At 37.6% G+C, this 22,735-nt stretch overlaps 1 protein-coding gene across 5 annotated transcripts in view; it reads left to right on the top strand.

The window, feature by feature from the left end:
• Positions 1 to 22,735, top strand: part of LOC123770315 (furin-like protease 1, isoforms 1/1-X/2) — a 348,389-nt gene that overhangs the window by 285,572 nt on the left and 40,082 nt on the right. For 3 of the 5 annotated variants that reach the window (XM_045762058.2, XM_045762057.2, XM_069339859.1), the window contains exons 3-15: positions 716 to 838; positions 1,645 to 1,773; positions 2,089 to 2,254; positions 2,578 to 2,750; positions 3,971 to 4,094; positions 5,298 to 5,482; positions 6,276 to 6,394; positions 7,181 to 7,288; positions 8,219 to 8,306; positions 8,418 to 8,534; positions 9,474 to 9,567; positions 15,419 to 15,745; positions 19,488 to 19,787. In XM_045762058.2, the coding sequence (XP_045618014.1) occupies positions 716 to 838; positions 1,645 to 1,773; positions 2,089 to 2,254; positions 2,578 to 2,750; positions 3,971 to 4,094; positions 5,298 to 5,482; positions 6,276 to 6,394; positions 7,181 to 7,288; positions 8,219 to 8,306; positions 8,418 to 8,534; positions 9,474 to 9,567; positions 15,419 to 15,745; positions 19,488 to 19,787 (2,053 nt within the window). The remainder of the gene's footprint in view (positions 1 to 715; positions 839 to 1,644; positions 1,774 to 2,088; positions 2,255 to 2,577; positions 2,751 to 3,970; positions 4,095 to 5,297; positions 5,483 to 6,275; positions 6,395 to 7,180; positions 7,289 to 8,218; positions 8,307 to 8,417; positions 8,535 to 9,473; positions 9,568 to 15,418; positions 15,746 to 19,487; positions 19,788 to 22,735) is intronic. The other 2 variants (XM_069339858.1, XM_045762059.2) reach the window with 1 other exon arrangement.

Below are 22,735 nucleotides of genomic sequence, written 5' to 3'. Positions count from 1 at the left end.
TGTCTAAAGATATTTCTGCTCCTTATAATTAGTAAATTCGTAGGTAAATCATAAAAGAGCGAGGCGAATAATTTTTTTTATCAACACATTAGATATATCTGCATTTCTGCAGCTACCCCTAGGCTATATGAAGGGGAGTACAGCGTGTCAAAAAGCTAGCTACGTGGTGCTCAAAATTCCCCATCACACAGGATGGTTAGTCATACAGAGGCATGTAACAAGTAGTCTGCACTGGCAGACTCTGAGTGCACTGAGGATATCAACACAAGAGTGAATAAGGTAGCAGTGATACCGAGTCTCCATCTGGTTATAACAAAAGAAGATATACGTGTTACCAACTCTGGGGCCCTCCCCCGTCATGATTGAGGGTCAAGTGCAGCGTATAGCGAGTGTATCATATCTTATAATATTGTATCAAATAAACAGCAACAGCCTAATGGACCAAATTCTCACAAGTCAAGCCTGGCCTCGGGCCGGGCTTGGGGAGTAGAACAACCCCATCAACCAGGTAAACAGCAGAGTTTTAGGATCCCCCATAGATAGATATACCGATAAAAATACTTGGTATCTACAGAGTACAATAGATACTGAAAGGGTTGAGGTAGAACAGTTAGAAATGAAGGTATAACTCGTACACTGGTGGTGGTGGAGAGGGGCTGTGTGTTAAACGTGCTGGTCTCGTTATGCGACTGACCGACTCCTGCTGGTGCTTCAGGTCCGATGGGCGGAGCAACAGGTGGTGAAGAGGCGTGTTAAAAGGGATTTTTTAGACCGGCCGCCAACGCCCTTCAGGTCCACCTGGATGGACGATCCCAAGTGGCCGCAGATGTGGTATCTGGTAAGTGGACGATTTACTGTGTTTGGTAATTTTGGAGAGCTTGACAATTATTCTCGTTTAAATTCCCCAGGAGCAATTGGTATTTAGTCCATTGGTTTATAAGTATATATATTTTTTTAAACTTTTGTCATTATGCTGCAGTAACATTATACAATAAATATGTATGATATATCATTGTAGTTTTTGATGAATCCAGGATAGGCCTATTAGATTGGCTTGGTTGTAATTGTTTAATTTGGGCTTTGCACTAATCTGCGATTTTTCATTTAGTGAAAGTTGATTTAAATATAAAATAGTGTGTTTTATATAAAGTGTGACATTTTTTTTAAAGTATCATCTACTTTGGTTTCCTTCTTACTGACGTTCGGGAGTGTCTCCTGCTTGTTTAGTTTAATTCCAATATTTTTCTTTTTTAAATTAATGGGGAAAATTGCTCATTGACTTTGCATTATATTCTCCCCCACAAAGTTTCCTCCATACATTATGCTTTACTGTAAAGTATTGAGACTCCCAGCGAGTATAAGAAACATTGCCGGAACAACCGTGGACATACTCGAGAGAAAACTAGATAGTTTTCTTCAAGGAGTGCCGGACCAACCGGGCTGTGGTGGATATGTGGCCCTGCGGGCCGCTCCAAGCAACAGCCTGGTGGACCGAACTCTACCAAGTCAAGCCTGGCCTCGGGCCGGGCTTATGGAGTAGAAGAACTCCCAGAACCCCATCGAGCAGGTATAGGTACAATCCAAGCTTTAAATGATGGTGTTGTCATTGGCTTACTTGCTGAGATGGTTTCCTTTGCCTAACAGAACAGAGGTGGGTCTCTAGACATGAACGTCCAGGCGGCGTGGGCCGAGGGGGTGACGGGCAAGGGCGTGGTGGTCACCATCTTGGATGACGGTCTCGAAAAGGACCATCCGGACCTTATCAAGAACTATGTAAGTCAGCAGAACTTAAGTTTTTAATTTAGTGTGAATTTGGTAGTTGGTCACATGGTTGGCTGTGAGAACATGATTTCTTGTAGTTGTATACATCCGCATGCACAAACTCTTACCTCGTCCACCTGCACAGTTCATCCATGACAGTATCTTCATCCCTTCCCTGACAGCTGAGTGGACAGCGCTTCAGATTCGTAGTCCTGAAGTTCGGGTTCGATCCCTGGTGGAAGTGGAAACATATGGGCAGAATTTCTTTCACCCTGATAACTAAATATATGTTGAGTATGTATTGTCACGTTGCACTTAATGTTGCAGGATCCCAATGCATCTTATGACGTCAATAGTCATGACCAAGATCCCATGCCTCGCTATGACCTGGTCGACTCTAACCGCCACGGGACGCGCTGTGCTGGAGAGGTGGCAGCTGGCGCTAACAACTCCATCTGTGCTGTTGGTGTTGCCTTTGAGGCATCAGTTGGAGGTAAGTATGTTGTTGTTGTTGTTATAGATTCAGCTACTCGGAACAAGTTCCAAGTAGCACGGGCTATGGTGAGCCCGTAGTGGACTTACCTGGCACATGAGCGGGGCTGTGTCGGTAAGTATGCACTTGATTGGTTATATATACAGTATTACGAAACCAGAAGTATCCTTACGGGCTATTCATGCCCATGCCACCTCTTGGGTGGCTTAATCTTTATCAATCAATCAATCACCAGAAGTATGAAGGTAGATAGGTTGAGAGATAATGTTTTGTCATTCTCTTGGGTAAAACATGCTGAGCCCTCTCTTGGTCTCTTCAAACAGGTGTTCGAATGTTGGACGGAGATGTTACAGATGCAGTTGAGGCGCGGTCTTTGGCTCTCAACCCGCAACACATAGATATCTACTCTGCCTCCTGGGGTCCTGACGATGATGGCAAGACTGTTGATGGGCCAGGCCAGTTGGCAACACGAGCATTTGTGGAAGGAATCAGAAATGTAGGACTCTGTTTTGATTACATTTATAAAATCTTGTCTAGGGCAACTAATGTGGTTAGATATTGGCTGGTCTATATTTCGAGCTACGGTATGGTAGTTATCTAATAATGGGATTCAAAAAATTCCTGGTTTAATTTTTTATCTACATTTGTTAACAATCCTCCCTTAATGTCAAGAACTGTAATGTAAATATTTGGCTTTGAATCACCCTCCATTATTATTAATGTTCAATTTTATGGAGTAAAGACTGAAAACCATGCCAAAGACAGCAGCTCACTTCGCCCTTGCAAACGTGAATTTCATACTTGTACCCTAAACTGTGCCATAAGAAGTAAATTCCATCACAGCATTCCTAACCCTTAGATGAAGGTTCAGGGGAATTAATGCTTTCCACTTCCCCCCCTAGAGAACCTAATGAGCCTTGGGTTCTGCTAATAAATGTTTTAATCAAGATTTGACATTTTTGGCAAACAATTGGCTATTCATTTGGTATTGTTACCTAATAAAAGAGAGACTTTATCATTTAAAGTTAATTATAATAATTTAGTAGCATGTGGCATTATGTCCAGAATGTGTGTGCAAACTACTATATTAAGTTTGCTATTTTTGTCACCCATGTTAACATTTTCCCCGAATCCTAAAAAATACAAAATATAAATAAAGGGCAAGTCGTCATTTAAATTTGAGTAGCTTACATAAATACTGTATCAGAATTTAATTAATGTGAAAATCCATAATTTTAGATTTACACAGGGTATATCCATTTCAAGTTAATTGCACATTCAAAGCAAACATGATGCATACCTTCTACTTTTTCTTATTCATTCATTTAGAATTGCATACATATGATTACAAAAGATTAAAAAATCTAATAATTTCACACAGTAATTACTGTACGCACATCAAACTTGCCATTGCTGAACAAGTTTTGTTTCTTGTCATATTTTAGTTGTACATTTCCTTTGTTTTCTGGTCATCCTATACAATAATGCTGCAAGATTTGTGATTTTCTTTGGAAGATGATATAGATGAATCTTTAAATTAATCACCTTTTTCCATAGGCACGAGATTAACATTTGTAGACACCATACAGTACTTTATTAATAATCAAAGATGAATAAAGGAAAAACTAATCATTCCTGTATAAGGAGGTACAGACCTAAATTTTTTGTACCTTGTGACACCATTCATTTCAGTTGCCATGATACTCTAATTTGCAGGGCCGTGGTGGTAAAGGGTCCATATTTGTGTGGGCCTCGGGCAATGGAGGTAGAGACCAAGATAATTGTAACTGTGATGGCTACACCAACTCTATTTGGACACTTAGTATATCCTCAGCCACAGGTATTAAAGGCTAAATTTTTTTTTTTTTATCTTCCATAGTTTTAAAATGAGCTATTTTAAAATGATCAAAATAATTTGTAATTGTATTTAAATGCCTTTAGAGGCACTTATAATATTGGATGTTTATTGTGCATATCTATAGTTTTGCTAGTCGATAGGTCATTGTTGCTACTGTAAGGTATGGAAGAAAAAGTATGATGCAGTGGTGTGAAATAACTCCTTAATACAAATGCAGTAAATGTTGAATTATAATTTTCAGTAATTTATTTTTGAAAGTTCTATTAAGAAACGTATTGACAATGTTGGTACAGTACTGTATTTGTAATAGCGACATACATGTACTGTACTGTACTTGTTTAACCTTCCTATCACTTATTTTAGTGCTTGTAACATTTGTTAGAAATTGAAATGCAAGTTTAGTTGTGGAAAAATTTATTGTTCATGGCAAGTTCAAACAGGTGAGAAAATTGACACATCACACATACATAAGGAGGGAACATTTGGAAAAGATGGAGTATGAGTATTAAATATTGCAAAGGTAATGTGGAGAAAATGGAGCAGGCTGCTGAAAGATCCCAATGTATTAATGTAGCAAAATGGACACTTAGCTAGAATGGGGGTAAGTGACGGCAACAAATCTTCTTAAACTTGGAAATTTTATGTTGTTAGTACTGGGAGATTTTCTGACGTAGCTTTGCTAAACAGCTTTGCTAAACTATTTGTATTTTTTTAATTGCTGGGGAGGGGGGGGGGGAAGACAATTTGCTAGACATAACTAAGCCTCACCTTTGGGGAGGGGTAACCATCTGCACAATCTCCCAACCAGGACATGGCCAGATCCAAAGGGATTTAACCATACCGAGGTCTGAAGCTTTGTTTTCTGACGACTAAATTAGTATGACTTTCTTGCACTGGCCTACAGGCCTCCATAGCAGTTGCATCCAGGCTGATTCATACTTCCAATAAGAATGCTGTACTAATTTTTGAAAACTTCAATCATTTTGCCAGCAATATTTCTTATTTTTCCAGTAGAAGGTTAAATAGTAATGAATCTTTTGATATTTGTGTCCATAATGCTAATGTTGGGTAATACTGATAGCATTCCAAAGAATAGTGAATGTCAAAGTACTATAGTTGTTATCGTGGAGTGACTTTTATTTTTCATATCTTGATACAATGTTTAAGGTGTCACTAAATCCACAGAAAAAGGTCGCGTTCCATGGTACTCGGAGGCCTGTAGCTCCACTCTTGCCACAACTTATAGTTCTGGATCACTGGGTGAGCGCCAAATCATTACCACTGACCTTCACCACTCCTGTACATCTTCACACACGGGAACATCAGCCTCGGCTCCTTTGGCTGCAGCAATTTGTGCTCTAGCTCTTCAGGTAATTTTATACACAGATCTGTACTAGTATTTTGGCATGATTTCGTGCGCGTTATTTTAGAATTGTATTAAATTAGGCTTTAGTTGCCTATGCAGGAACACGCAAGAAAACTTGACCACGGTATTTTGTTTATACATTACTGTAGTTGATTTCAATTTTCATGATACTGTATCTATAAAACTTCATGTTTTGTATCATTATACAAATAATAGCCTATCTATGATTTGTTTGTTTGCTTCTCGTGGAGTTTTATGTATGTGTTGAGGAAATAATTTCTTCCCAGAATCATTTCAGTTGTGTATTTTAATATCCTATTTAATGGTAAATTCCTCGGCTGCTTAAGGGATATTTAGACTACGTTTTCTGTCCACTTGGCGAGCTACCTATTGACTACCTGTTATTATTACTGGGAATCAATGTCCCCACAACCCAGTCTCTGACCAGGCCTCCTGGTTGAAATTGAAATAAGTTTGAGGTAAAATACACACAAAGGGATGAGGTAGCTTAAGCTATTCTCACCCTGTTCAGAACATCGTGTTAGTTGGTAGTCTGGCCAACTATGAGATAATGTATCCATATGTCATTATACCATTAATATGGGATTTTTATGTTATTGATCAATAACAATGACTTCAGTAGTAAGTGTTCATAAGAATAAATTTGCATCCTTGTTTTCATTTAGAGCAAGACATACTTAGCAGGTATTTGTGTATTAATACAGACTTGGGTCAAAATAACATAATTTCTCTTGGCTGAACTCTGGTTTTAAAATGCATAACCTCTATTTACGAAGGTCAATCGGGATATTACGTGGCGTGACATGCAGCATATAGTAGTACGAACTGCAAGACCAGAAAATTTGGAAGCCCCAGATTGGCAGACCAATGGTGTAGGACGTCAGGTTTCACATAGGTAAGAACAGACTAGAATTTTGTGTAATTTTATTATTAATACACAGTATCTTGTTATCAATAATAATATAATTCTAATAGTGAAATGGGAGACTAATAAATGTGACCGACTTGTCAATCCTTGGGTGAAACAAGACTTCAGAGACATAAGTGTGCATTTTATATTCTAATCCTTAATGTAGGCATAGTGTTATGTACATTTTCATTACTTCATTTCCCATTTTCATTGGATGAGGCAACATCGGGACATTTTTTTTTATTGTACTTCTTTACTTTGTATTACAGTAAAATGTTAAATATTAAAAACTATTGAACTATCAGGGAGAAGAAGCTTTGAGGTTCTGTGGTTATTACCATAACCTTAGATGTGTTGCTTCATTATTTTCATCTTGTATTACTCTACAGCATTATAAATTGGTTCTTTGTAACCAAAATTAATAAATTTTCCCCTACAATTTGCATGCATTTCAGTTTTGTTTGTATTTTACCTTTTTTTTCCCCTTCTGCTTCTGTTCGATGCAAGAAATTAGCGACATTTTATGCAGACCGTTAGTGTGTGAAATTCATTGGGAATTTTAAGTGCCCATTAAAATTTCTTTGAACACAAAGATGGTACAGTAGAATATTTTAAGTATCTTTTGGTATACAATATTCTACACTGGATACACTCTTGAAATCGTAAGTTGCCAAGAATAAGGAATCGGATATGGCTGGCAATTGGCTAATTCTAATACTAATATGTGTTCAGATTTGTGTTCATAAAATGAACCTTTTATAATTGACACAGGTTTGGATATGGCCTCATGGATTCCTATGGCATGGTTCAGCTAGCAAGAAACTGGACAAGTGTTCCAACTCAACGAAAATGTGAGGTTAATGCACCACATGTTGAAAAGTAAGTATTAAAATGTACAAATTATATATATTTATCTGAAAGTGAATATTTAGGAAGTTTGAAGAAGTTCATTTTCTACCAGATGTCTCGATTGGAAGATAATTTTTTGTTTTGTTTACCGTGATTTTTCTGGATAATTTTCTTAGCACTTATCACTTAGGTTTACTGTACTTTCATTAGTGTTTGCTTTTTTGCATACTTGGTTACATGCTTCCATTTATAAGTTTGATTTAGCAACACCAGGACCAGCTGGTATGCCCTAGGTCATGGCTTTACGTCTAGCTTGTTTTGGTTGTTTTACGAACATTATCATTTGTTTCCTTCCTTGGACTGGGATGCTATGATGCATAGTTTCGCCTGTAATAACTCAATTTACGGCAGTGGATTTAAACGCATATCAGCCTATGCACAAAAAGGTATTTTGTCAAAAATTGTTAACCTAAAATTTTTAATTTGATGTAAAATGAAAAAAAAAAAAAAATAGGAATACAGTATCCACTTCTTTACTTGTTGGATGAGGTGTGAAAGATTGTGGGGGGATAGGGGGGGGGGGAGGCACTTTGGGCCATCTGTCGACGCTGAAACTGTAGTACGCTGAGCACTCAAGTGTTCACCTTCGAAGTTTCCAAGATCGTTTAACACTCTTTATGTACATGTGTTTAATAAACATATGGTAATACATTACCCAGTAAATCAACATATGATAGCCTTACTTTCAGGGATAATACTGTACTGTACTGGTCATTCATTGCTTGAATTTGAAACATGGAAGTAGTTTGTGGAGCTACTCCAGATTGTCATACAATTTGGGAGATGTTTGCACACAGTATTAAATTTTCCTTAAATTACTTTTAGTACATTTTACCTTAAACAGAAGTAGATTATTGTTACAGATACAGTAGATACATTAATAATAATCTTTGTCTACAGATTAATTCCACAAAAGAGCTTCGTCACTTTGGAGTTAGATGTCACAGATTGTCCGGGAGTTAGCTATTTGGAACATGTTCAAGCTAAGGTAACTTAAACAATGTCAAATATGTATATATGATTATACTTAGCACTATACATTTTGTGGAAGCAAAAGTACTGGCAAAAATGAATGGAAGGAAATAATTATTCTTTGCAGGTCTCATTAACAGCTGATCGTCGAGGTGATATAGAAATCTATTTGTCTTCTCCCGCTGGTACAAAATCTACTTTGCTTGCTCAGCGACCCCATGACAATTCTCGCTCTGGCTTCCATGTGAGTTGGCAATCCAATGTACTGTTCATCTTGAACTGTTAGGGTGGAGTGTCGTAGCAGATCGACCTTTAAAAGTAGCAGATATGCTGCTACTTTTAAAGGAGGGGGGGAATATTTCAGATGGATTATGATTGCATTGATATACAATAGTTTAAATCAGGTTTCCTAAGCATTTTAAATGTCACCCTCACAAGATTTTTAAAACTTTATCAACCCCCCCCCCCAATTCAATAAATAATGTATAATTTTTGCCATTTCTATATACTGTGCATAAAGCTAAACTGGAGAACAGTGGAAGATAAAAAAATTGAAATATCTTTTAAAGTTTACCACCTTATTGAGGTGGATGGGCCTGATATTTTAACACATCAATATGGCATAGTACTGGAGTGTTACTTGGAGCAATACACCTTAGGATAAGTTCAGATTACAATTTCAAAATGATTTCTATGATTTTAATTGCTTTTATAATAACTTCTTTGCTCATCATGTGACTTTCCTCTACTTCAAATATTTTAATCATTAGATAAGTTTTCAATCTTATTATATTATGACAAAATTTGCTCTGCCCTATCTGTGTTTTACATAGGATTGATATTATATAAGTATTTGACCCCATTAGTTTTGTTTACTTTTATGCAATTGTCACTTCTCTGCACAGTTCTCTAGACACTTTAGGATCTATACTGACCACTTTAGGAACCATTGGTATGAATAAAGGTACAACTAGAGCTCAGTTATTTTGTGTCAAAATGTTTTAAGGTTGGCATGTTATGTTTAATATTTACTAGTATTTTTTTTTGTCATTAATTTGTGAGACAATTTTACATTTTTGTCAAAACCATTTATCTAGTTTTCATGGGCTGTTTTAACATAATATACAGTATAATCCAATATTGATTGCTTTTGGAGGATACTTCAATTAAATTTCATTGACAGTCATGGCCATTCTTGACCGTCCATATGTGGGGTGAGCGTCCACTTGGCAAGTGGAAGTTGGAAATCCATAACAATGGCCATTTCTTCACTACTGGTAAGTAAAATAATAATGTTAGCTAATTGCGTTGTAATGTAGAGATGTTGCAGTGCCTTCAAAAGACTTCAATCTACCTTTCTTCCTTTGCCAATCAATACCTTTTCTTAACAGTACTAATACTGTTCTGTGCTAAACTGGTGAAAATGAATATTTTCTTCTCTGCAATTGAAACTTCTTCCAAACTTCTGATATAGCTTGTTGCAGTTTCTGTACCCTGATTTAAGGAATACCTGATGTTTGTATTTGAGAACATTGATATAAAAAATTCCAGTATGCCATCGTCTTAATGTTACAGTTGGTGCATAAATTGTATTGTGTATTGTGTTGTGGTATGAAGGAATATTCTCCCACATGTACTGATAATCTGGTAGTGACCAAATGGTTATATATCATTATATATTTTAGTAGACTGGTTGGCCTTTGTTGCCCATGGAAGTGGGACCTTGGAACAAAGCAAGGTGGGCACCCTGTAAATTAAGAGAAATTATTACAAATGTGAAAATAGTTGAAATTTTTCAATAAATAGTAAGGGAAAATTAATTACTTTTTGGTGTAGTTAAAACTAAGAAATAGAGCAAAAAGGATGAATTTGTGTGACAGAGGCGTAGTGGCAAGTTGTTCAGTAAGCACATTAATGAAAATCCTTGTGAATATTATAGGTAGGTTAAAAAAAGTTTGAGAATGGACAGAACATTGCGACATTAGGCATATCAGACATATTCAGTAAAATATAGCTTGAAGTATTTAGTTTGTATAGATATGTAATAGTATATATAGAGGAACCATGGTATTTGGACTTAATTGATTCCAGAATTAAGTAATTTAGACTTGGTCATTTAGACGTACCTGGTGCACTTATTGCCTCGGCTAGTTCTGCCATATTTTTTCTTGGAAATTGTAGATTAAAATGACTTAAACAATTTCTTTCAATGTGTTCCACTTCATGTAGGATACATTTTATGCCTGAATTTTCCACAATATGAAATGTGTGTACAGTACTTTTATATAAATACAGTATTATGATTTCCTTACATCTTCACAACTCTACTCCCTATCCAACTTCCACTGATATCCTCTTGCCCATTTATTTCACTCGCCACCTTCCCTGTAGTGATCATATTACCATTTGTTTTCAAAGGTTGAAAGATTGTACCCTTAACCTGTCCTTATAGCATTCTTCCTCAATTCTGGTACTAGTTTAATTACAAACCTCTATTTTCTACAATTTCATTTTGTGCTTCTTGGAATGTGAATTCTATATTGGTTTTGGAGGCTTCAGTAATGGTCTTGCAGTGTGTGCGCGCGCGCACACATTTGAGAGCCGCCTCCTATAGAATTTTTTAAATGTTGTTTGTGTTGATCAACTTCCCAGATACAACCAACATTACTCTCTTCACATGGATTTGGATTATATTCACTGCTAAGTCTTTGTCTTGTTTAATTTTTAGTTGCCTATCCATTAGTGGGAAGTTTCATACCAGTCGTCTGTCCTCCCTTTCCCATCTTCATCAGTTGCACTTGTTTGGACTGAATTCCAGCAGCCACTTCTGAAACTTGTCAAGAACCTCTTGTGGCACATCATAGTTCTCAGTCTCATCACTTGCTTTGCAGCATCTGTGCTGTTGTGGATGCAAAACAACTGGAGTGTGTTGCTGGTGTGCAGTGACAGTGAAAAGCACGGTCATTGCCTCAGCCAGCATCTAAAAGTGGGAAAGTAAATACAGTAGATAAATAGTGGAGGAGCAGTAAAAACTGAATGTAGATAAGTGGTGAAATGGTAAGATTACTAAAGATAATGGCTAGAAGTGGGAGCAATGGTAATCCAATTACATTCCTTTCAGCAGCCCCACCATGGTCAGCTAAGGTCAACAAGTCTAATATAAAGAGTAAAATAGTTTTTTCCATTAGCTTGCATAACCTACCTGTTGCAGATTTTGTCTCATTGCTGATAAAAGATCGTGATGTAAAGAGTCGACAGACACGACTATACAAAGTTCCAAGGGACAAATCGAGTGCAAGTAAGATTGTCGATTTCATAATGCACACTAAACGGTCGCCTTGACCCTGAATGCATTTCATAAAAATTAAAAACATTTTATACATTCATTCTTTTTGACATTATGGATTGACAGTTTTCCTATTGAGTCACATAAATGGCAGGTTTCCATGTAAAAAAAATTGAGAGCAAGTGCTGTTCTCCTTTAGTAGGTTTAAAATTGTTACTTGAAATATTAGTTCCTGTGCTATATAATGGCATAAGTAGACTACATCATCATATGACAGATCACAATAGCAGACAGGTTTGGAGTGTGTCTTTAACATCCAGATACGTGTTCGGAAGTGATGTAACTGGTGAGTGGGCCTTGAGCTGCATGCAATGACTAATGTAGAAGCCACTTGACGTCTATACAAGTCTGCAACAGTCATATTACCACTTACCAGCTACCTTAATATGTGTGATGCCATTGTAGCTTTTGAGGATTCCATGCCACCCTTCAGAATAAGTACATGGTTGAGGAATGTTGATTTGCTTTTGGAAATGCTTGGCTTTTTACATAGGCCATCCTTACACTGGGCATTATATTTTATTTCTATAACAAGGCATATATTTGTCAATCCCACACTGTCATTAACACTCCTTACTTTAGGTCAACTAAATTTTCTGGCAGCCAGGGGCTAAGATTTCTCTATTCAAAATATAAAAAGGCTGTTTTGCTATAGTTGTACTAAGCAACCAATGTAACTGCTGGGAATGCCTTTTTCAATCATCCTAAAATCTCTATTGCATCTTCATTTTCCTGCTAGTTAAAGCTTTGACTAGCATACTGCCTGTGTTTTTTTGACAACAGCAAAAGCTTCCTAAATTTTGCTGGTAAATTCAGGAATGTGAATGAAAATGATGAATGGCCATACCAGAAATGAGTTACTGGTTCACCCCATCATGGGACAAGTGCCTTATAGCAGCCAACTCCAGGAATTGCTAATGCTAAACCTTGCCCATGTTGCATCTCATTGCTTGACCATCATTCTCCAGTCATGTGGCCTGTGAGGTTTCTCCCATCGGCCTTCTCATAGTGAGCTTCAGTGATGGTGTGCCAAGGTGACATCTGGGGACCTCTGGTGGACTTAGGCCCTCCAAGACTCTTGGAGTTAAATGTATCATTTTAGGGCCTTACAAAGTAATGATTGGATCCTCCAGATACAATCATTACCTTATCAAAACTGTACTCTCATTTCTTGTCAAACTATCCAGATGACCATTTCCCAGGTTAATCAGATGGTTTAGAATCATTTTTGGCTCATTTTTGTGGATCTGTGGTCCTCCTTTTCAATTCTCAATTTGAGCTATTGGTCATGTTCATTCTATTCTGGCTCATTGTGGAGTGCAGACTTGTGCCCCAATACTGTTGTCTCCTACTATTCAGCCTTGGTGGAGCCCCTCTTGCGGGCTTTTGGGTAGATGTATCTTCTACCCTTTTCCTCAAGCTGTCCCAAATCTGTATCACTTGGCCAGCTCCCATTCCTTTGGAACCGTCTTGGTTCATGGGTTGGGTTCTTATGTCCTCGCCTTGGTTTTTTATCTCCCTCAGCTGAGGATTCATTTTTTAATGCCAGTTTTCATGCAAGCCATGACTTCTGGGATTTGTTTGTAAATCTTGTGCTCTTTGCTGCAAGAAAATGTTTTACTTTCATGCTGGAGAATGTTCTATCTTTAGCCTTCATTTTTTTTAAGTTGGAACAAGTCTTCTGCTTTTTGTCAGTCCTCTCAAAGTGGAGGTTTTGCCTGTTCAGCTGGGAGTGCATAATGCCCTTTATCCCATTTTTACTGTTTTGTGTAACAGTAAATAGGTACCAGGAAATTGGGCAACTACTGGGAAAGGTCAGTCATTGGTCTAAGGGTATCTTGGCAAGTCTAAGTCATCCTACCTAAAGTCATTTACCTAAAGTAACAGCCATCCTACTTCACCAACAGGAGAAACTATTTAAGCTCGTTTAATGGAGGAGATGGAAGGGGGCCGTCTCCTCAATTGTTCTTAATTACTAGAAAGTATTTAGGATCCAGTATTGTATATGGTGTTAGTAATGTGTTGATCGCTCAATCAGGTTGATGCCAACCTTGCATAGGGAAGGGTGATCACGTGAACAGCCACTACCTTACCTTGGGTATCTTGACGAGTCCAACAGGCTTATTGTCCTGACAGTGTTATACCATACCATGTACCTAAGGGCGCCTAACAGCTGAGTGGACAGCGCTTCGTATTTGTAGTCCTGAGGTTCCGGGTTCGATTCCCGGTGGAGGCAGAAACAAATGGGAAAAGTTTTTCACCCAGGTGCCCCTGTTACTTAGCAGTAAATAGGTACCTGGGAGTTAGACAGCTGCTATGGGCTGCTTCCTGGGGGAAGGGGGGTGTAACAAAAAGGAGGCCTGGTCAAGGACCAGGCCGCGGGGACGCTAAGCCCCGAAATAATTTCTAGATCACCTCTCAAGAAGGGCCACTCATGTTTGATAAATTTGCTGTCATTCTTTTCCAGCATATTTGGGGCAGTTGATAGTGGAAAGGATTGCGACAATTTACCTTGACTAGCAGAGGGTTTTGATATGGTGTTGCACAAAAGATCAATTAGAAAGATCACTCACTGTATTGGGGTGCTATCTTAAGTTGGATAAGAGCAAGGTTATATCAAAGTAAATAGTGTAATGGAATTAAGTCAGAGTGGATAACTGATATGTTGGCCCCCCCCCCTGAGGCTGTGTCCTGGAATGATTCAAATTCAAGATTGAACAGCATTATTTGCAAATTTGCAGAGATACAAAAAAATTGGGTGGGGAAATAAATTCAGAAGACTCAAAATCAGTTTTTAAAATGAACTAGATAAGCTTTTAAGAATGTTGAAAGATTGGTAAATGCAGACAAATGCAAGATTTTGAGGGTAGGTAATGATGATAGCTATATTAGCTGGATAGTATTAAAATTGCTAAGTCAGTTTGGGAAAAAAAGAGATCTAGAAGGTTATGACTAGTAGGAATTTAAAGGCAAAAATTCAATACATTATTGTTTGAAATAAAACTGGGATTTATTTAATAATTAATAATTCATTGTGTCAGGGGATATGCAACCAGAGGGTATTCATAAACTTTAGGTTATATCGGTCATTTCTTAAGGCATAAGAAATGCCTTAAATAATTTTGTGCATAATTTGTCTCAAATTCCCATCCTAAGTGTTTGTTATATACACAGTACAGTAATTATTCAGGAAAGGGAATTTTACTGTCTAGGACAATTTTAAAACCCAAAAATTAAGTGAATAAATATCTTGGTTTTAAATGAATAGATTGCATGTTTCAAATTGTGTGAAGATTTCTTTGTGTGGGCACTGTGTTTGAGGTATGCGTTGCAAGTATCAAGCACCAGGACAAATTTAGGAATGCCTGGTTTTTTCTCTGCATGCATTTGTCTTACTGATAGAGCCTCTTGGTGATTGGGACACTGCAACACTTTTATATTTAATGCACTAACTACTATTCTGGGGTCTAGTGTGTTATTGTAAGTAGTTTTCAGTCTTCTATTTTTTATTTTGGTTATACAGTAATACAATAATGGAATTCTTAACTTGGATTATGGCTGTCTAACATTTACAATACTTAAATAAAACTTTGTATGATAGTAGGCTTAAAAGAATAATTTGGTGATGGGATTACCTCCTGAATAAAAAAAAAATAAGTTGGGTATACTGTAGTGGGACTCGCTCAATAGTGTAGCTAATTTGCACCGCCCCCTCCTTGCCTGCTGCCTATGCTGACCATGCTGTTCCTGCTGCTGCTGCCACTACTGCTGCTGCCCTCTAGGAGCCACTCTGCTGGAAGAGTGGACACTCATCTTTCATGGCACCAGAACTAACACAGACAAGTGGCAGGCACGAGGGGGGCGTAGGGACCGTGGTGGCGGAGGGGTGGTAGGACTGGGGATTGTGCCAATCTCCTATCCGTACAACCCTCCAACCACTCCTACCACCACATCAACCACATCCAGCACGACACCCCGACTATGGCACCTATACCAACCAGGAAACCCCTTGTACCCAATTCCCTCACAGTCTCCCCAATCCCCTGACTACAAATCACTGCCTGCTTCTATACGCCCGCCAAATCATCGTGACAGCTCCCACCATAAGGGTAACTAAATGGCTGCGTATACCCAACATTAATTTTGTAATGGTAACCTTTAAATTTGCATGTCATATTTACATGTGAAATTGTACATGACTTGCATGCTTATGCATTTATTAATTTTCATGTAGAGTGTCGAACTGTAATTATTTTGGTTAATTTACTATAGATTTTTTGTACCGTATAATGGAAATCTTTCTTTAGCTAACCTCTGCACTGCACAGTGCCATAAGGTGTTCAATGGGTGGTGCAATTGTTTTTTAATTTAGCAATATTGTAATGTCTTAAGAATTTTTATTTAACAAAAAAATTGTTGGCAACATTTTGACATTTTTCCTAGTTTTTGTAATTTTTAGTTAGTTAATTCATTAACAACTGCATCACAAAGTTGTCGCATGAAAGAGGTGCACAGTGCAGGGGTTAGTGACTTGCATCTTGTAGGTTTAATATTTTCTTCTTAGCCATCACTATTGATGAGCATTCTAAAGGCAAAGAATAACTTTTGCATATAACTGAAGTTCTTTGGAAACTCCATTAAATTTCTACACTGTATTATACTGTTTTGAAATGAGAGATGATCCAAGTTGAACTGTTAATATTGTAACTTTTACCTAAACATTGATATTAATGAATTAAAAAGTGACAATAAGTGAGCCACTAACCAAATAACAGAAAATGTGAAGTTGGTGATACAAGAGGTAGGGAGTACTTTGCCAGTTGTAATGTGCTACTTGCCAAGAGTTGGGATGCATGTGGTGTTGCACTGGGTGCTCACAACTGCATGTGCTCTAATCATAATGAAATTACAGTGCAGATAAAAAAAAAAACACAAACTTGGCAGTAGAACACATGGATTTTGGGTCCAGACCTGCCTTCTACAAGGCAGGGCAACTATGCAAAAGTGGTTAAAGCCAAAGCAGTACAGAGGTAAAGACAGGCCAGCATACATGAAGATAAACACCCCACAGAAGCCACTGTGCTACCCCTAGAGACTATAACAGGGAAGCAGTATGCCTGCCAATCAGGAACTGTGAGATGGAGCTAGACAGGAAGCATGGAAATGCTTAGAGGGTTTGACTGTTAGAACTGCACTGTGTAGGGCCCGTCACCCGTGTAGGATGTCGAGAAGACCCAACAAAAATAGAGACCAATATCAAAACTGAAGGGTGAATCAACCCCTTAAACTCTGAGCTACATAAAGAACCCAAACTACAGGATTCTCTAATAAAAGATAGCCCAAGACTTCCACTAGACAGCAAAGGAGGTCCTAAAAAATGTGCTTCAGAGCTCTATCATTAACAAATGCACGTGACTCCCTCAGAAGAGACCAGTAGCTATTTCTGGCACAGGGCACATACAGTGGCAAGACCAAACCTGCACCTTGTAAGAAGTGGAGGAGACACAAGGGGGCAGCAAATGAGGTAAAGCGTGTCACCTTGGATATTGGTATCCTTGGTGATATTTAGCGCCGTCTATTCCGCACATTTCATGGTGCTACATAGCTTTCCTGGTTTGGTGCCTTCTCTTGATAATTACATACTTGTCACCTTGGAAGAATATTTTTTCCTGTCTGAAATCTGTACAAAAGTGAGCAAATCCGAGGTCCAATCGGTCTGTTCGGTACTTTTCTGGCACACCATGGGTGTACTTGTTACTAAGTTAAGGAACCACACTATGGAGCTTATAAGATTAAAAAAAAAAGTGAGAATAGCCTGAGTAAACAGTTTAGGACTCTTACTTGAAGAAAGGTGCATTCAAGCTACATGAGGCCAGTGCACAGAAGTACATTGGCAGGGAGCCAAGCCTTGCCTGCCATTCTTATTGCATACATAAAACGAACCATAACTGCCCCATAAGGAACAACGGTAGCCAAACCTAGAGTCAAACCCTGTTGCAAGAGTATGATATTGGCATTTGCCAAACCAGGTTACCACAAAAATGGGAGATGATAAAGGCAACTGAGCACTGAAAAACAATAAAAATAAACAAATAAAATAGCCTAAAGTCAAACCTGGAAGGAAAGAAACTGCATTGAACTGTTGAAGGATGTGAGCAGCCACCCAAGTGTGACTAATCAATGCCCATCATAAAATTGGGATCCCAGTGCCATGGCCCTGTCTTGACATAGTGCCATGGAGGTCACAGTAGCTCAACCACACAGTTATGCCAAATATCGTCACAGAACCAATCTGCTCTTGACAGTCGGCACCAAAGAAAATAACCCTGGAACAAGACTGAAGTTTAATGGGAATAATCAGGCAATCAGGCATTAATTGCTCTCTGCAGAATAGGCTAACAAAAGGGGGGCAACCTCCAGGCTAAAAGTGAGGACTGCCTTTGACTGTTGTGTGTCCAGTGTTGCCAGTCCAGTGGCAGTTGGTACACTGTAGTAGCTAGTTACTATGTGGTAAGCTTCCATTTTTTTTTGAGGGGTGGGTTCTTGATTGAATTGTTTAGTGACTCGTACGAAGTGTGCACTCAATAGAGAATTGATAATTTCTTTCCCTTTCCCTAGTTACATGGCAAGACCATTGGCAAAGGTCCTTGTCACAGTAGAGAGGAAGTCATCTTAAATCTAGCAAGTGAATTTGGTAGAACCATTTGACTTGGTCAAACCAAGGGGCAACCTTGCTGCATCCAAGGGATCCAAGCCTAGATTTTTTTTAAGCTCTAAATCTCATGCTGACAATTGACCACAGAAATGTAACTATATAGTAAAAGGATAATTTGGATGAAAATGGGAAAATAATTGGATGCTTCTGGAGATTATTTAAAATGTCTGCATTGCTCACATTTTTCATTCTGCATGGCTATTGTTTCATAAATGAACAAATCGAGTACAATACTTGTAGTTCTAAATGATGCTTTTAATTTGATACCCCAGTTTCATCATGCTTCAGATTAATTGTACCAGTTACTGTAAGCATTTGTGCATATCATGGTCTGAAATACTTGAATGAAATTTTAAATTAAATATTTCTTATAGTGCATGTTAATTTATCCAGAATAATTTTTGGTGTTAATTCAGTATTAATGTTCATGCAAAAGTCGATAGGATCAGATCATGGTGGTAGTCATAGTAATTTATTATTGGAATGGAGTATGCCCAGTTTGTGTTAATGCAAGCTATTTGTACCATTAAGTTGCAAATTACCCAGTAGTCTCATTTAAAATGTCTAATTTAGATTCGAAAGTCTTGAAGATGTTCAGTTATTCATGTTTCAATGAGTATAGTGGGGATCTACAGATGTGACATTAAATAACCTTCTCTTCATGGGAAAGGTAGCTAAAACAGCATCAATCTGGGGCCACTAGTTACTGCATTTTTATGGGGAATTTAGCTTTGTGCTGGACCTTGTCCAATTCAGAATGTCTAATGCAGTATGACGTTAATTTGTGTGGTTTCTTTCCCAGCTACATAAAGGATGACTTAAGCACTTGGTTATACAGTAATTAAAAAAAAAATGCATGTTCCAGCAAAAAGTTTCAGTGTGGCAGGTACTTGGAGTACTAAAGCACTGATTATAGTAAAATAAATTGTATAATAATAACTTTAAATTTCTTTTAATAGTGTTCGAAAGTTGGCTAGTAATTAAACTGATCTTGTTCATTTTATAGTTGCATTTTGTTTTAATGCAGGTATTGTATACAGAAAAACCTATGCCAAAGTATCAGTCTACTTTCTAAAACAGGACCCTAAACAAATATGCTGTTACTTGTATTGTTGATAATAGTACTTTTTTTGCAGGTAAGGCAGAAGTTTTTGAATGGAGTTTGACTATGTATGGAACAGAAACGGAACCAGGGCAGGCAGTTACCCCACAAGGGGGAGAACTTCCCGCAGTCTCTCCCATCGATCCTACTCCACCCCAAGTAGTCGACCCCACTGAAGGCAATACTTCGACACGTGACCCAGGCACAAAAAGGCCTCCTGGTCTTCCTTCATCTGCATCGCCAACACCTGCACCTCTGTTGCTGAAGTTGGGCTCTGCTCAGAGAGCTCTTCCGCCCGGCTGCAGCCGTGTGGATACTTCTGGGGCCTGCTTAGGTTTGTGCTCTGTAGTGGTGGTGGTTCACTTGGTGGTGGGTGGTGTCCTGCTAGGTCGACCTGCCTTGAGGAAAGTAGAGCAAGACGAGACGTGTGTTGGAAATGATTGTGAAACGGTTGGTTACACTATAAACACGGGAACGTTAGCTAATGATCTTCAGTATGATAGTATATGTGATAGGGATATGAATAATGGTGACTCTTGGCTCATATTAAGTAGTCAGACACTGCTACTTTGGTACAGTTAGTATCAAGGTTTTTAGCTAATTAAATTATTTGTACTTAAATATAAATGGTTTTATCTTAAGAATGGAACATACCAATGGTATTTATTTAAGATTTTAAAAGGTCTAATTGGGAAACAAAAAAACAATACTGAGACTAAAAAAAAGTCAACAAGTGATTTAATATAAAATTGGATGCCATTCTTAAAATCAGTTTCCGGGTTTTTATGGCAAGATCAAACCCCTCCATCACTTTCTTGTATAGACTTGAAACTGTACAGACTTCTAATCTTTCCTTTATTTTTTTTTATATAGAGTGCCTTTGGCATTTTATACTTATTTTTACTCTACAAACTTTGGATATATCTTAATGCTGTCTATGTAGTGCTAGAGCCAGAACTGTCCTGAATGTGAAATGTAAAATATTTAAATTGAAGTCACTGGGAGACAGGATATAGTGAGATTATAATACTTTGGATTCCTACTAATTTGGGCCAAACATTTCAAAGTACTGTACCAGTTTTATGTAAAGATTTTTAATCATTAACACTCGAAAATGCTGCTTTACTTAGTTGCTATAATTCAAAAATCTGTGTATAGAGTTTATGAAATGTATTTTAAGAGAATTTGATTTTTTAAGCAATTTGCAAGTTTGGTCGAAGTTTGGTAAGGAAGCAGTTGACTAGTGCTCTTGTCTTCCATGGGGGAGAATGAAGATGGTGGCTGATGTCTGGTTAACATAGTGTTGGGCCAGACTGAAACACTAAAAGTATTATTAAGGAATGTGTGTGTTGAATGTGCTTAATGCCTTCAATTGTGTAGTGTTGGCATTTCTGTGGACCATCTCAGGAAGTAGGTGGTAGCCTAATAGAATGGAAAAGTAGTTTGTTTTATTGTATTTTATAAATCTGCTATAATTTGGATGCCTCCTATGAGGAAATTAATTTAAATCTCTTGAAACAGAATTTTCTTGTAAATTACTGCCCATATTGGTCTTGAGATTTGGATAAAGGTATGCTTCTCTACATTATTCCCATATAAGGCATCTGATTTGTAGGCTTACTGTATTTGTTTTTTATTGATAATTAAATACGAATTGGATAAGAGTCGAAGTCTCTTTGGGGGACCTCGTCTGCATTCCAGGGTATGAAGTGTTGCTGTGTAATACTCACATAACGACTGTTTTGGTGGCTTCACTTTCCACCTCATGGTTGCCAATCAAAGCCTCTTTGAAACATAAGGTGTTCACCCTTAGGTTTCATATAATTTACAGTACAGTAATAGTTACCTGGGCATGAGAGGACCTGATAATGAGTTTTTATACCTCACATGTAGCCAAAGATAATCCTTGTTTCCTTGTTTTATCTGTTTTATCATGTTACATCATATATGTTGGGTAATAATCCCTAATTTTGTTTGAAGTTAATGAATGATTTAAGGGGGAAAAGGGGTCGGGATAATGTGTGTGTGTGTTTTTGTACTGTATATATGTATGTGTGTAGAAGTGTGTGGGCGTGTGTGTTGTTTTGTGGTGGCACAGGTAAATTAATTTGCAAGTGATATTTTTAGGTAATCAAATCTTTCTATTGCAGAAGTGGCTTAAAGTATTATTGGTATAGGTAACACTTGCATTTTTGACATGATTGTAAATATTATGAAAGGTTGTTTATAGTTTACATGTATTCTTTCAAGAAAGGGTGCTTGTTGGGTGTTGTGTAGTAAAATACCTTTTATATGAAAATGCTGTAAGGTAGACTGTGTTGATGAATGTATTACTAAGACTGACAAGTGTCAAGTTGAAGCCTTCTTGGCAATTAGGAAGGGCAGAAGTTCATCTTTTGCCTAAAAAAAATTAAATTCATAAAATACAAAAATAAATGCTGAAAGTCGAGATTTAAGTAGGTGTGGATATGGTGTTACCTTACTACTATTAAATTAGAACATTGCTTGTACACTGAGCTACATCTATTTTTAGGGAAGTTCTCACTTCTGAGTGTATGCAAAAGTAGCCCATAGATGTATGTATAGGAGTTCAGGCTGTAGAATGCAACATGGTGCAAAAGGTACTATTGCTCTGTACAAGACAATTTTATACACGTGTTATTTTAAAGTCTGAAAATCGAAGAAAATTCTCATAAAGCTCTTTCAGATCTTAAATATTGTGTAGCAAATACAATAGAAGTATTTAATGGAGTAACAGGCTTATGATTTAGTTATCAATTTTAAACTAGTGTTGATAGAAATAATTTACACAAATTTAACTGTGTGAAGCATATAAAAGAAGCAACTGCTATTACAAGTCATTCCAGATTTCCTTTATGATATAACTGAAGTACAGGCAAACACTGTCTATTGTTTGGCCAAATGTTTAATTAAGTGGTTAGTTCGCTGTTGGTTCACACAACTGCAATAATTGTTTTATACTCAGTCTTGGTATTGCAATAACTTTTACATGGCCGGAAGAAAATGAAAGGATAGATGTATAGAGGATTTGTTTACAGATATGGCTGGATGGAGTTTTTGGATGGATATGGTTGGATGTATGTGGCTTTTATGGTCCTTTTCACACATGGAGTTTGTGTGACTGGATGGGGAAGAGGAGAGGGATTGTGATGAGTACCTACTTGTAGTTAAAGGATGAGTTCTATCATGTGGAGTTGCATCTTTTTTTTATTGTATCATGTACAACTTTGAAACTTCCATTGATTTTTTGTTTTTGTTTAC

Source organism: Procambarus clarkii, chromosome 42 (genome assembly GCF_040958095.1).
Source record: "Procambarus clarkii isolate CNS0578487 chromosome 42, FALCON_Pclarkii_2.0, whole genome shotgun sequence".
Lineage (NCBI taxonomy): Eukaryota > Metazoa > Arthropoda > Malacostraca > Decapoda > Cambaridae > Procambarus > Procambarus clarkii.
This window is presented reverse-complemented; position numbering and strand designations above follow the sequence as displayed.